This window comes from Talaromyces atroroseus (genome assembly GCF_001907595.1).
Source record: "Talaromyces atroroseus strain IBT 11181 chromosome Unknown scaffold_4, whole genome shotgun sequence".
In the NCBI taxonomy this organism is placed as follows: Eukaryota; Fungi; Ascomycota; class Eurotiomycetes; order Eurotiales; family Trichocomaceae; genus Talaromyces; species Talaromyces atroroseus.
In genome coordinates, this window is record NW_017971436.1 from 400868 (window position 1) to 415133 (window position 14266).

General features: G+C 48.6%; 6 protein-coding genes across 6 annotated transcripts; 3 read left to right on the forward strand and 3 right to left on the reverse strand.

Moving 5' to 3' along the window:
- Positions 1 to 538: 538 nt before the first annotated feature.
- On the forward strand, positions 539 to 1180 carry UA08_04022 (hypothetical protein; the record flags this gene model as incomplete). The annotated part of the gene is made up of 1 exon (XM_020266817.1): positions 539 to 1180. One exon carries the CDS (start codon positions 539 to 541, stop codon positions 1178 to 1180), a length of 642 nt encoding a protein of 213 aa, XP_020120787.1.
- A 166-nt stretch (positions 1181 to 1346) lies between these two features.
- Positions 1347 to 3280, reverse strand: UA08_04023 (T-complex protein 1 subunit gamma; the record flags this gene model as incomplete). The annotated part of the gene is made up of 5 exons (XM_020266818.1): positions 1347 to 1439; positions 1504 to 2141; positions 2199 to 2789; positions 2844 to 3052; positions 3162 to 3280. 5 exons carry the CDS (start codon positions 3278 to 3280, stop codon positions 1347 to 1349), a joined length of 1650 nt encoding a protein of 549 aa, XP_020120786.1.
- Positions 3281 to 3699: 419 nt separating this feature from the next.
- UA08_04024 (hypothetical protein) lies at positions 3700 to 4542 on the reverse strand (the record flags this gene model as incomplete). The annotated part of the gene is made up of 1 exon (XM_020266819.1): positions 3700 to 4542. The coding sequence occupies one exon, from the start codon at positions 4540 to 4542 to the stop codon at positions 3700 to 3702; it is 843 nt and encodes a 280-aa protein (XP_020120785.1).
- A 1153-nt stretch (positions 4543 to 5695) lies between these two features.
- Positions 5696 to 7261, forward strand: UA08_04025 (Mitochondrial chaperone BCS1; the record flags this gene model as incomplete). The annotated part of the gene is made up of 2 exons (XM_020266820.1): positions 5696 to 5851; positions 5918 to 7261. The coding sequence occupies 2 exons, from the start codon at positions 5696 to 5698 to the stop codon at positions 7259 to 7261; spliced, it is 1500 nt and encodes a 499-aa protein (XP_020120792.1).
- A 2896-nt stretch (positions 7262 to 10157) lies between these two features.
- Positions 10158 to 12182, forward strand: UA08_04026 (hypothetical protein; the record flags this gene model as incomplete). The annotated part of the gene is made up of 2 exons (XM_020266821.1): positions 10158 to 10801; positions 10862 to 12182. 2 exons carry the CDS (start codon positions 10158 to 10160, stop codon positions 12180 to 12182), a joined length of 1965 nt encoding a protein of 654 aa, XP_020120791.1.
- A 391-nt stretch (positions 12183 to 12573) lies between these two features.
- Positions 12574 to 13482, reverse strand: UA08_04027 (hypothetical protein; the record flags this gene model as incomplete). Its single annotated transcript, XM_020266822.1, has 3 exons — positions 12574 to 13151; positions 13211 to 13334; positions 13390 to 13482. The coding sequence occupies 3 exons, from the start codon at positions 13480 to 13482 to the stop codon at positions 12574 to 12576; spliced, it is 795 nt and encodes a 264-aa protein (XP_020120790.1).
- Positions 13483 to 14266: the final 784 nt, after the last annotated feature.

Sequence of the window (14266 nt, forward strand, 5' to 3'; positions counted from 1 at the left end):
TTCTTTTTTCTTTTTTTCTTTTGCCTTATGTTCTTTCAATGCCCACCTACGTTGTTTGATTTCCTTGATTGCTGTCTTCTCGCCAAAGCCACGAACATGTCGCTCGCACGTCTAATACCACCTTCGATCGACACAAGAAAATGCCATGTAGTATACAAAGCGTAATGGCCGAGTGCCTTTATATGTATGTATGAGAGTGAATATGCTTCGGAGAACCTTGAAAAGGAGAGCGTAATAGGATACGATACGATACGTATATCCGTAATTTAAATCCTTCCTCAGTTACGTCAGCTTGTTTGTCCGTCCAACCTCGCATATGAGTGGTTCTCCTCGAACTGTCATGATACAAAGTATGATGGACTTTGATTCAACAACAGATAGAAAGAAAGAAAACGACGTGGTATAGATATATCGAGGCGCCCATTCCATAGCGGAAAGAGAGAGAGAAAAAGTCGCAGCCCGCGGAGCTCACCGTCCCATCCACGTCGCAAAACAACAAGAAAAACCACCACCACCACCACCACCACCACCACCAACAATGTCCGAGCCAGGTAAAGAGTCGATTCCCACAAGCGCAGATCCGCGGAGCAAGCGACCGACGAAGCGCCGACAACTCACCCCGGTCTCGGAACAAGCGAACCAGATCAACGTGCTCTTCAAAGACCCCTCCAAGGAGATTCGCCTGCCCCCAATATCCAAACCGCGAACGCTAGATTCTCTCGCGTCTCCTCCGGAGATCGTCGCCAATGTGCAGGGTTCGTCCGCCGGTGCGGGCTCGGGCGAGTTCCACGTCTACAAGGCCAGTCGGCGGCGAGAATACGAGCGCTTGCGTCTGATGGACGAGGAATCGAAGCGGGAAAAATCGAATGAAGAATTTGAGAAGAAACGAGCAGAGACACAACGAAAGGACGAAGAGAAGACGAATAAGAATAGGAGGAAACGCGAAAAGCGCAAGGCGGCAGCGGCGAAGAATAAGTCTACGGCTATGGACGTGGAAGGCGACGGCAATAAGGATAAAAATGGCGAAGATGGGGAGGGTGCGAGGAAGAACAAGGCTCCTCCTCTAGCTCCTCTTTCTCCGCGTCAAAGGGATAATAATAATACTGGAGCGGATCTCGAGAATGGGGGAGAACAACAGAGCCATGAAGAACAAGGAGTGATAATCCATGATGACGATTGAGTATGAAGGGACCTTTCGAAATGGTAGTAATTGCTCTTTTCGTCCTTAATTAGAATATGTATTTGTACAACTTTTCAATAATGGAGGTCATGTAACATAATTTAAGGGCTCTATCTTGCTTTCATATTTTTTCTTTTCTGTCTTCATTCCCAGCATTATATAAGTTTTATTCCTCACCACCACCACCGACATTGCCGCCCGCCTGTTGGGCGGATTTGGCGCTGCAAATGTCGTCAACACGAAGAAGTAGGCATGCAGACTATAATTTTGTGTTAGACAAGAAAAAAAGAACATATAGCGGGCAACATTGAACAGCCACTTACCTCGACGGCAGTCTTGATGCTCTGCAGTTTGATAGCCTCTGGCTCCCAAACACCGTACTCTTTCATGTCGACAATGACACCCTTATCACCGTCGATACCCCAGCTAGTAAGTCCCTCTACGTGCTTGGCACGCAAACTGGTAAGCACACGGATAGGACTCTGACCTCCGTTTTCAATCAGAGTTCGCGGAATGACTTCCATTGCATCTGCAACGGCCTTGTATGGCCATTGCTGGACACCTTCAACAGACTTCGCCAACTGGTGAAGTTTGACAGAAACAGCCATCTCGGTAGCACCACCTCCGGGAGACAGACGAGGGTGGAAAATGACATTTCGGGCCACAGCCATAGCGTCCTGAAGATTCCGCTCAATCTCGTTCAGAATATCCTTGGACGGGCCACGCAAAAGAACTGTGCAAGCTTTGGGGTCTTGGCATTTTCGCATGAACGTGAAATACTCGTCGCCAATCTTTTCGATCTCGAACAGGCCGCATCGAGTTCCCACATCGGACTCTTGAAGATCATCAACACGATTGACAATGGTTGCTCCTGTGGCACGTGCAATACGGTTGTTGTCTGTCTTCCTCACGCGGCGGAGCGCCGTCACGTTGTTCTTGACTAAGAAATGCTGGGCAAGATCTTTGCAGAATTAGCCATGATACCGTATAGGTAAAGTTAATAGGGTAATTGACTTACCGGAAACACCCTTCTCAGTGATAACAACATCCGGCTTCAAGGCCAAAATAGCATCGCACATATGTTTCACCTGCTCTTCCTCAATTTCCAATATCCGGTTCCAGTCATCCTCCTTGGTAACTTCAATGTTTGTTTGCGACTCTCCCTTTTTGTACTCAAGTGGGCAATCAAGAAGGATGATTCGTGGGTTCTCGATTCGCCTTCGCATTTTCGGATGCGTAATGTCTTTGTTGACCATCACTCCGTCAATCACCGTACTATCCTCGATCTCTCCACCAGGGATCTTCTCAACACGGGCGTAACGCTTGATGTCGACCTCTCGCTTTCCGCCGCCGGCTTCAAACGATACGGTACGGACAGCCCTCAGGGCAAGGCTACACATAAGTTCTGACCATCTCGAGACAAACTTTGTGCCGATCGATGACTGTATAAGGGTATACATGGCCTTGTCGTTGTTGATATCGACCGGAATAGAGATATCTTCGACAATCTGAAGCGCATCGTTGAGGGCTCGCTTAAAAGCAGATATGATCTGAACCGGGTGGATGTTTCGTTCGAGCTGGGGAAGAGCTTGTGCGAGCATTTCACCGGCTATAAAAAACCGTCAGATTGAGGATCAACGCAGTTGAGTGCAAAGGCTTATACCTAGGATGATAACCGTTGTTGTTCCATCTCCAACTTCCTCGTCTTGTGTGCGGCTAAGTTCAATCATGCTCTTTGCAGCCGGGTGGGCAACCTCAATTTCTCGGAGAATCGCATGTCCGTCGTTCGTAAGCACGATGCCTCCCATAGGATCTAAGAGCATCTTTAACATGGCCTTGGGGCCAAGACATGATCGAATGATATCGGCGACGCTAAGTAATCAGTTTAGAGAGTGCATGCAGGGCAGAACTGGCTTGCGGAGAAGGACTCATCGTACGTCTTAGCAGCAGTGATATTAGACAGCTGGGCTTGCCGACCGACCTGGCGGTCCCCCTGCTGGGTGTCTTGCAGGCATTGTTAGTTGATGTTTTGTCAAGCATCTTCAGGAGTCCAGAAGCGGGGGGTTGAAGCATACTCATGACAACGACTGGCGCCTGCATGTTGACTGTGGGCAGGCCCTTCGACCCGCGGACAGAAGATCTAGGGATGGATTATGGGACGCGAGAACGCGCAGAAGAACAACAGAAGAGATGGTTATGCTCCTACGCAGAGTCACGATACTTGCTTGAGCTATCAAATCAAATTTCCATTATTAAAGTGGGATTGCTTTGCTGCTTCCCGCCGGGCAGCTGGCGCTATGCTTCATTGGTACTAGCGCCAGCTCCCTCGCCGTTCCCGCGGAGGAGACGAACCCTGACTGCATCTACTTTCAATACACGTTACTATCGACGCTGCTCAGGGATCACAATTAATTACGCAAATTTCAATGATGTGCCAGACATACGACCAGTCTGTCTACTAACTCTCTCTCTCTCTCTCTCTCCAATGCAGGCCATAATTGGCGGTTCCTGTACATTTCTCAAATTTCATTCTTCATCCATTTGTTCAGACGCGAAAGGCTTCTCTTGAGGCTGGCACGCAAGTTGGATGCGACGGGCTTGACCGACAAGGACTTGAGACCAGAAGGGCGTGCGTTCTTGTGCTTTCTAAGCTTTTGGTTGACCACGAGATTCGCCGGTACAGGTTGGCGGTAGCCGCTGATGACTCGAAATTCTTTCGTAGGATGGGGATGGCTGTGAAGATGCTGGGCACTGTGGTTCTGATAGCGAGGGTTTGATGTCTTTTGGCGTTGCTGTGCGTGCAGAGAATCGCCGTCAGCGGCAGGATGAGCAGCCCATCTGTAGCAGTGCCCAGGCCCGAGGCTTTGAATGGTTGGGTTTGCTCTAGATGCACCGTTGGCTCTTTCGTTGCGCTTGTTGGTAGACGACGGCAATGCAAAGTACAACGGGGTAGGCGCACGGTTGTAGATGGTCTTTCTGTGGACTCGCTCAACGGGTCTGATCCAGTAGTCGGCTGCCATGACTCGTAGGTTTGGGTTTTCTTTCTTCAGTCTTTCATATCGCTCTGCCTGGATCTCTCGCATGACATTCTGGAGGGGCTTGGGAATTTCAGCCAACGCTCTCTCGTTAAGATGGACGATTATTTCTTCTTCATCAGCCATGTCATCACTGAGGGATGAGCCAACAGATACACGGTCACTGAAGTAGTCTGCTTGCTTGTTGAAGTCGATGTCGGGGGTGTGTTGGTAGTGTGGTTTATTCGATCTGACCACCTGAATACCCAAGGCTTTTGGCTGGTGATATGTCGTAGGCATAGGGAGTGAGGAAGAGCTGTGACCGACATAGCTTTTTCTCAGGCCCATGGTTGGCAGGCTAGATTAACGGTCATAGATTAAAAGGTCACTAGCTTGGGTTTTGTTTCGAGACAGTCTGTCGAATACACGACTAGCAGCACACGAGACAAGAAACGTTGCAAACGAGGGGCAGGTAAGATTCAGTGTCTGGAGACGATGTCAGCATCTGCGCAGGCACCTTGACAGATTGTCCGAGTTTTGGCAAGAAAGTCTTCATGCAGATCACTTGGTCAAGGTTCTTCCTAGTCCATGACGTTTTGCAATGAAGGATAAAGAAGAAATGTCTTAGGAGCGTTGTGTGGAGAAAAGACAAAATTCTATGGAAAGACTATGAGTGCCCCTCTGGAGAAATGATACTGCGGACAAACGCGGTAGGCCCAGGCTATTCGTCAACGGCATGACGACGTTCTCTTTGGCTTAACACTGGGCGTAAATGATTAGCCTAGTTACTTGTTTTACTGTCCTGATTTGGACATCCACTGAAATTGAAATGGTTTGGGAAAGTAGCAATCACCAGCACTTTTCCCTGTTGTAGTTGCTAGTCTCAATACGCTTGTTGCTTAGCCTTCTTTGAGTGTTGCACAAGAGGCATTCAATAATCTCTGTGCCACTGCTGGCAGTTGTCTGCCTGGAACTTGCATCTCGTCTCAAGGCTTGGTCTAAGCTCCTGAGATACGCTGCTTCTATTGTGTTTTCCTATTGAATGATTTAGCTGCATTAGTAGGGTTGGAGATTCCTTCTTCTCGATTATAATCTGTTCATCAAATTCAATTCATAGGAGCGAGATGCGCTTCAGATCTTATATAATCAAAAAAAAAAAAAAATAGTAAGGTTACACAATAATGCCTGATACATAGGAAGACTTTTTTTGACCCAAATCCAGCGAAACAAAAGTAATCATCTCTGATATCATGCTTATAAGTCACGTAGCAGCAAAATATTCGATTCAGCCCTGAACAACCGAGGCCCGCATCTGATTGGTGGGCACTCCTTGATCTAATCTGATAAGATCCTAAATTCCTATTGGCCACTCCCCGCTAAGCTCCCGAACAGAAAAGCAAAAGCAAAAAAGGGCCGCAGTTCGCAAGAAAGACAGATTGAATCAACCATCTCTTCCACTCTATTAGGTGTCTTTCATGGCAGCGATCACCAAGCCTCTGGAATGGACACAGAAGAGCCAACCAGGGTTTTGGGGTCTTCATCTCCTGCGGAATTGATCCTTCAGCAAAAGGCCGGAGCTCTGCAAGGACTTCGGCGACCAGGCGGAGATGACGGTGGGATTTTGTCGCAGTTGTTAAGCAATCCCTTCTTCACAGCGGTAAGCACGGCTTCTATCTATCTCTTGAATCAATCATTACTAACCCTACTTGCGATCTTATATTAGGGGTTCGGTCTAGCTGGTCTAGGCACCGTAGCGGCCCTTGCTCAACGAGGCCTCAAGCATGGCGCTGCTTTGATCCGGCGGCGCATGCTCGTCGACGTGGAGATCAACGTTAAGGACGACTCATACCCGTGGTTTCTACACTGGATGACCATTTATCAGCAATCGCAGCTCAATGGCGCTCGGTCGGTCGCAGCCACCGGGGGTGAGAAAGTGGGGATTATAGAGACTTTGCTTCGAAAATTCACTCCGTCAATGCGGCAGCTTTCGATTCAGACACAAAAAGTCGAGCATGCGAATGGCGCCATTCATACACAATTTACATTAATACCTGGTCCAGGACGGCATGTGCTGCGGTATAAGAATGCGTTTGTTTTCGTCAATCGAGTGCGGGAGTCTTCATCTAGGGACCTCCAGTCCGGCCGACCATGGGAAACGGTTACGTTAACTACATTATACGCGCACCGTCATATATTTGAAGACATGTTTACCGAGGCACATGCGGTGGCTGCGAGGTCTCATGAGGGGAAAACACGGATATACAACAGCTGGGGTGCGGAGTGGCAACAGTTTGGCCATCCACGGCGAAAGCGTCCACTGGAGTCGGTGATCCTAGATGAGGGTATTAAAGAAAGAATTGTCGAAGACGTGAAGGATTTCCTTGATAGCGGCCGCTGGTACTATGATCGCGGGATCCCCTATCGCAGAGGCTATCTCCTCCATGGTCCTCCCGGCAGCGGCAAAAGCTCGTTTATTCAGGCACTGGCTGGCGAGCTTGATTACGATATTGCAATATTAAACCTTAGCGAGCGTGGTCTTACAGACGATCGCCTCAATCATCTTTTGACGATCATCCCGAATCGGACTTTGGTTTTACTTGAAGACGTCGATGCTGCTTTCTCTAATCGCCGGGTTCAGACAGATGAAGACGGATACCGGGGTGCCAATGTAACATTCTCCGGGTTGTTGAACGCTCTCGATGGTGTAGCAAGCGCTGAGGAGCGCATTGTATTCCTCACCACCAACCACATGGACCGGCTGGATGAAGCACTGGTTCGCCCTGGCCGTGTTGACATGACAGTCCGACTCGGGGAGGCGACGCGATACCAAGTCGCTGCTCTATGGGATCGGTTCTACGGGGAGTTTGATGCCAACGGCATTTACAAGGCTAGATTTTTGGATCGACTCGCTCAATATGGGCTTATTGAGGACGAGAATGGGCACAAAGCGGACGTGTCCAAGACGGTCAGCACTGCTGCTCTCCAGGGCCTTTTCTTGTTCAACAAGGGGAACATGGAGGGTGCGATTGGCACAGTGCAGACGCTTGCTCAGTCTATGTACGAATGAGCTCGCGTACATATGTATTTTTATGTACCATATTCCCTTTTCCTTTTTTAGCAGCCACCACTTTTATGAGAGCACTTATAGTTAGGCTCATTGAGTGAATTAAAGTCCCGGCTCAGGCTATTTATTTCATATATTGGTATACACTCCGATCACTCACATTTGGGCAAATCTGCACAACACTGCTAGGTCACGCTCCTTCCGGAGCCCTAGTTCTTAGAGCGATTCCTCGGAATCCATTTCGCGGCGATTGTCATCTCCACTCAACAGTCATCCCGACTGCGTGACCTGGTATTAATAAGATACAAGTTACTAGTAGCCCGTTTTTCGGGTGCCAGCGTGTTGTGGTTACAAAGTTCCATCCAATCGCAGGATATCACATTGTTGCGCCGGACTATCGCGGTCATGGGTATTCGTCTCATCCCTTGTTACCGGTCTCAGCTTTCTCGAAGAAGGAGCTAGCCACAGACCTGTTCAAGCTCGTGACCGAGCATATGCAAATCACAGAGAAGATCCATGTTGTCACGATATTAGAGGCATGATTTCCCATGCTTACGTCGCGCAGTTCCCCGAGCGTGTGGCCAGCATTGTATGGGGCGAGTGCCCGCTCCCAGGGACCACCCTGTTTGATGAAGTGAAACACTCGCGGACATATTGGCATTTTGATTTTCACGGCCATAATCCTGAGATTGCTGTGGCATCAGGTACGGGGAAGGTAAAGATGTACTTGAAGCATTTCTATGATCGCCTGACACAAAACCAAGCGGTCTTCATTACAGACGTGAGCGAATTTTACACGACGCAGTACTCAATGCCAGATGCACTACGATTACGTACAGCGCCTTCGACATCGACGCTCAACACAACAGGGAGTGGCGTGAAAGGGATGGCAAGGTGACTGTTCGCAATATGATCCTTTCCGGAGACCGAAGCTGGGTTGCTCCAGGTTCATCTACAATGGCTAGCGAAATGTACGTTAACCCAAAAGTCAGCATAGTGAAAGACAGCGGGCACTTTCTGGCGGAAGAGAATCCTATTGGTTTTGTGAGAGAAGTCTTGGACTTTATCAGCGCTTAGTCCCAACGCTTTTGGAGTTCAGACGAGAATGGAATTGAAGATGAAAATGTTGATTAAACATAACTACACCAAATCAAAAGAATGCGCTAAGCACACAGGATAGGTATTCCTCTGTAGATAAATCAAGATTATATCTGTTAACTTAGTTGAATGACTACTATTATCGCTGTACCCCTCAGTGGTCAAGGATGCATAGCCAGCGTTTCTTGCAGCTGCAGCCGTGATTGGCCATTCTAATTTAACTTCAGTACGGAGCACTCTAACCAGGATCTGGGATGCTGTTCTAGTTACCAGTCCAATAAAAGCTCTTGTTATATACAATGGCCACGGATGTCGAATGCGAGCTCAAGCTAGAGCCCTCAGACGTAGAATTCCTCGAAAATATGAAGGGGAATTCTCCGTGGTCTTTAAAGTGCGCGTCCACGGGAAAATATGTGTCTTGAAGGTGGTGAGTTGGGCTAACACGTCTCTAAAGTACCTTTATTCTTCGATACATTGCTAAGGGAGAAAATAAAGTACCATGGGAGACCCCGGTGTGCCGCTGATCCCCCGTGGCGTGAAGTCGATATCTTTATCTGCGAATCGACAGCGTACAAACGCCTAAAAGAGAAAGGCTTCTGTGAGAGAAAAGTCATTCCTGATTTTTATGGGACCATGAAAAAGATACAACCAAGTCATTGGCCAAACCTACTTATGTTTCTCAATGACAAACTTCGCCCTGACGCCATCCTGCTCGAATATATACCATACTTGCGGATGTTGGATTTAAGCAATTTCTCGATGGCTCGCATAGCTAAACTACGCCAGATCCTCGATGAGATACATCAAGTGAGAATCCGTCATGGTGACCCCTACCCCCGGAATATGATGGTCTCCTTAGAACCAGGAAACGAGAGAATGCTCTGGCTTGATTTTGACCGCGCCCAAACATGCCCGGAGTATGGACCGCTGACAGAAAGACAAAACAATTGGTTTACACATGAGGATGAGCTAGTAGACTATTTTTTTGAGCATCTGGTAAGCTTTACAGAGAACCCTGCGTCTGGAAATTCTGCAGTTTACTAATCGATTTATACAGCCTCTAGATCATGCGGAAGGGAAGCTGAGTCGTACTTGGAACTATTTCTATACGTATGCGTGAGCGGCAGTTTTCTTTTGTCACAGGACTTGGAGGATATCCTCTTACCATAACATATTCTATAACTATAGTATATGCATGCATACATACATCATGACCTTTTTATAGCAGCGATGCAAAAACAGCCTCTGATTGGCCAGCCGCAGATGCATCTAAGCGCCGCCATCTCAGCGCGCGGCAGCCAATCAGCGCGCACAACCGCCTCGCAGCGTCTAAAGCACTGTGTTTCGTTCTCATCACACTCGCTGTGCCTATCACAGACCAGCCAGCATGCAGGCGACTGACTCTGTCCCGGTGGTGTGCCAACGTCTTGGATTTCTTCAGAGCTGCCATTGGCTCCCTCAACAGCATGGCTGCGCCGGGATTCTCCATGGCCGGCAAAGAGATACTCTCACGTCCTACGCAGCTCATAAGGCGATCATTCCCCCGCTCAAAGGGTGATTTCTGAATAAATTCAGTTTGTCAATCTGGACTGCCATTCCTCTTTTCCTTTTCCCTTTTTGTATCTTGTTTTTGCATTCGAACAGGCGTTGAGAGATTCTTGCTACTTACGATAGACGCAGGCCGTGTTGTTGTTTCGTTGCCTCCCATCCTATAGAGCTGGTCTCCTAATCACTGCTACGTACTTTATACCCTTTTCTATTTTTGTTTGAGTCTGGAATTTCACCTTGCTTAAACTAAGCCATGGCTACAAAGCCTCAATTCCAGCTTTTTCCGTCACCGGCAAAAGACAGGAAGAATCCCTTTCGAAATATTCCCAACAGGAGGGACGAATCAAGGAACAGATCTCAGTCCCCAGTTTCGCCTGAAACTGAGGCGGATCTCAAGTCAGAACTGCAGACCGAATCGGTCATTATCAAGATTATCGAAGACACAAAGTCGGACGCAATTCAGCCACGGTCAGAGTCCAGGCAGTCATCACGGCCAGACATCACAATGCAAACACAACTGGACACACGGCAGCTCCAAAGCAGGTCCGTGTCTCCGGGTTTGCCAATAAATTCAATGTTTCCGCAGTACAACCACCACCTACCTCTAGACCGGCAGGCGTACTTTCCCCAAAATAGAGACTCGGACAACGCACCCCAACGAGAACAGAGTAGCAGCTCTGCAGGCAGAGCTTTCCCTACGACACGCATCTCACCTGGCGATGTAGATGCTGTTTTTGGGCCCAAAACCGTACCAGCCAGCGTACTCAACTTTCCGACGGAAGATCTGAGTCCTCGGATAGAGTACTCAACAGCCGAAGAGCTACTGACATTATGGGAGTCTGCTAATGGACAAGAGCTGCAAGAGTCCTTGGGGACATTCAATCTCCGCATGGAAAGGTAGATCTTTGTCCTTCTCCTGCTTTGTTAGTCAGCGCGCTGACCATCTAACTATCATAGAGTTGAAGATAATACATTCACTTTCGGCAACCCTCAGCTACCCTTCTATACCTTGCGGGCAAGTATGAATGGAGTTTCGATTTTGCGGAATCATCCACTCAAGCAAAATCGCGGAGTTGAAGTTATGGGGTTGAGCCTGGAAAGCCCAATCCGTCGCCGGCCACCTCATGACGGTCTGGTTACTGTCATATTTTCGAAACTCGCAGCCATGCTCGCAGTTGAACAGGCCGCCGAACTGGCCCGGCAGCATGCTCTTGCTCCATCAGAAGCCGTAGAAATTGAGACAAATGCAGTCAGCCGCGCTGCAGCCCAAGAATCATGCCGTCTGATATGGAACGCGCCGCAGCGTCGGTACGAGCTACAGCACCCGTCACTGCTTCAGCAGGTATCTTCACCGTTGCTTGGCCAAGACGGTATCCCAGTGTCTCTGGTGCAGACGGCGAAACCCGGCATTCTTCACATCACAGTGTCTCCTTCAGCCGAGAGCGACAGCCAACAACCCCCTGTTATCATGGTCACAAGTCCAAAGTCACCCAACAGTATCCCAGCGGGCAACTCGGCAGCGACGTCGCGCACATCAACACTACCACAAGCAGACATCGACGAACCGCTAGCCTCCTTGGATCTGGACACAATGACGCTTTCAATCTGCGCTGGATTAACGACTAGCAAAATTCCATCACTCTATGCAATAGACTCTTTGGTCGCGGCCATGCTTGCCGTAGCCATCACAGACGATTCTACTTACCCTGTGCTTGCGAACGCGGAACTATACGTTCCCGGTCTGATTTCAGAGCAACTACAACAAGAACCGCCACAAGCAGGACAGCAACAACCGCGTCAAAAGAATCGAGGATTCCGGAATTCCTTTACCTTAGCTACAGCGAAGAGTACAGCTAATACTGCCACTACCACAAACACGTTCGCGGGTACATACTACACTACCTTCGCGGAGCGAGTAGACGCAGAACAAGAAGCCAAGTTGATGTCCAAGATCCACGCGAAAGAGGCAAAGAAACACGCCAAGAGGAAAGATAACGCCAATAGTCACAAGAACAAGAATAAGAAGGGAGGATTCTTCTCGTTCTTAGGCGGTAGCAAGAAGAATAAGAACAAGACCGAGAGTGACACCGAAGAATTTGACATGGAGAAATATGGCAATACCGAGGAATGGAGCGGGAAGGATGATAATAAGTTGCCGCTGCTGATCAGAATGATTGTCGCTGTGGTGGTGTTTGGAGTGAAGGTGGTTGTGGTTGTTTTGGTGGCTGGAGCCAAGTTTGCGATTTGGCTGTTGAATAAATGCCTGGGCAGTGATTAATTTACTACATGGTTTCGATATTGTCTCTCTTTCTTTTGCTTGAGTATGTGTTGACGGTTGTTATGCATGGTTAGTTTGACGTGTTCACGAGCAGTGTATAAGGACCATACGCACATTGTATTTTCAGGGATAGTTGATTCACATCTTCCTTCAACATATACCATGGAATAATGTTATGGTCAATTGAATTGATTATCTATTGTTCATAATCTAAAGACAGCCCCGTCCATCGAGTACCTGACATGACATCCAGCATTGTACACCCATTGCTCAACAAGAAAAGGGAGAAGTAAAAGAGTAAAGACCAAAACGCCTCCCGGTATAGTAGAAGAAAAAGCACAACTCACCAATATTAACATACTTCACCATCATGCGTTTACAGTCAACTTGCTTACAGAGCAACAAAAGCTCCGACAATACCAGCCAACACACCACCAACAACAGTCATGCTGGGGACAACTTGCGCACCAGCGCCCTGGAACTGGGCGAATGGGTCAGCGCCACTTGGGGTAGGAATGGCAGGGAAAGAAGATGTTGGTGTTGCCAAAGCGCCGTGTCGAGCGGCAGAAGACGAAGCGCCAGCGGCAGCAGTGGCCGGCGTAGCCATGACACCTGCTCCGTGTACACGGCTGCTCTGAGCGAGTGAGTGGGCTTCGTTGTCGGTGTCGGTGCTTGAGCCAGAGGGAGAGTTGGAGCCATGCGAGGATGGGGATGCATCAGTGTCGGTGTCGGTTTCGGAGTCTTCTCCTTGAGCCTCATTGTCGGCGGCGGCTGGGCTGTTGGAAGTGGATTTGGAAGCACCGGTGTTGGCGCATGTGCATCCCTCACCGTCAGAGCTGTCTTGTGCGCCGTTCACACGCTCAGATGCTGACGAGGATGATCCGGAGGCCTCAGGAGCTGTGGCAGAAGGCATGGTGGCACGGCGCACTTTTTGCATGCGGCATGCTTCCGTGGCGAGGTTGTCGGTTGCTATGTTTCGGTTAGCTGTGTTGTTCATTACAGGCCAACGTCTGGATTTGGGAGCGTACCTTCACTCTGCTCAGCGCCACAGGCGGCTTTGATCTCTTCCATGACGGATTTGCGAGCAGAGTCGGAGCAGAGACAGGCAGCATCGCCGGTGTTGCAGGCGCTGCTTGACAGGAGGGTTTTCATCTAGGGCTGTATCAGTACTGTCCAAAATGTACGCCACAAAGCGTGTCGAACTCACAGCACAGGCCTGGGCATCCTCCCTGGCAACGAGTGGAGATGTAGCTGCAGTGGCGGCGGCGGCGAATGCCACAAAAGTGATGAAAGAGCGCATCTTGTCTGAGAATACGTTGATCGAGCTAGTGTCGAAGGAATTAATTCAGCTGGGAAGAATCAGATGTCGTGCTCGTCGTGGTCGGTGTATCGTATGAATCATGGCAGAAAGTACCGGGGGCAAAGGACGTATTGATATAGACGACGACATGTTGATTTTTCTTTCCAGCCTCAATGCCATAGCAGTGCTGGCATAGCGCATGTCAACTGACGGAAGGAAAAAATACATAACTTCCAAGGATTAGTGCTTACAATATTGCGATTCTCGTGTTGGGCCAGCAACCTGTATGGTCTAACTATTTGGTAGGAATGTGTTATGGGTTTGTTCATTCCCTGACTTCCAAATTGGGTTGATTAGGGTTTGCTCGGGAATGTGGCCACAACATCACGTCTACACTAACATTAGCTGCTTAGTAACAAGTTTGTTTTGGCTGTGCAAGACAAAACTTAATTTTCCTCACTGTAGTGGAAATAAAATGAAAAATGACTTCATAGTACTAATGTCGGGTTAAAATATATATTCAAGGAACCTTGAATTTACACATACCCAGGTACTGAGAGCAAGCAAATCGAAATAACGATCTTCTATTCTCAGACACCAATAGATCGTAGCTAGCTAGGTATACACTTAGCCTTTCGTACCGTTTATGAGATCAGTCGGCATTGATATGCAAGCAAGACAAGGATGGAATGCCCCATCAACCTCAAGACCGAATGCGTTATATCTGATACTTAGGGACACCCCTGGATGTCCGTACAGAAATTACGTCAGGACATGTAGATAT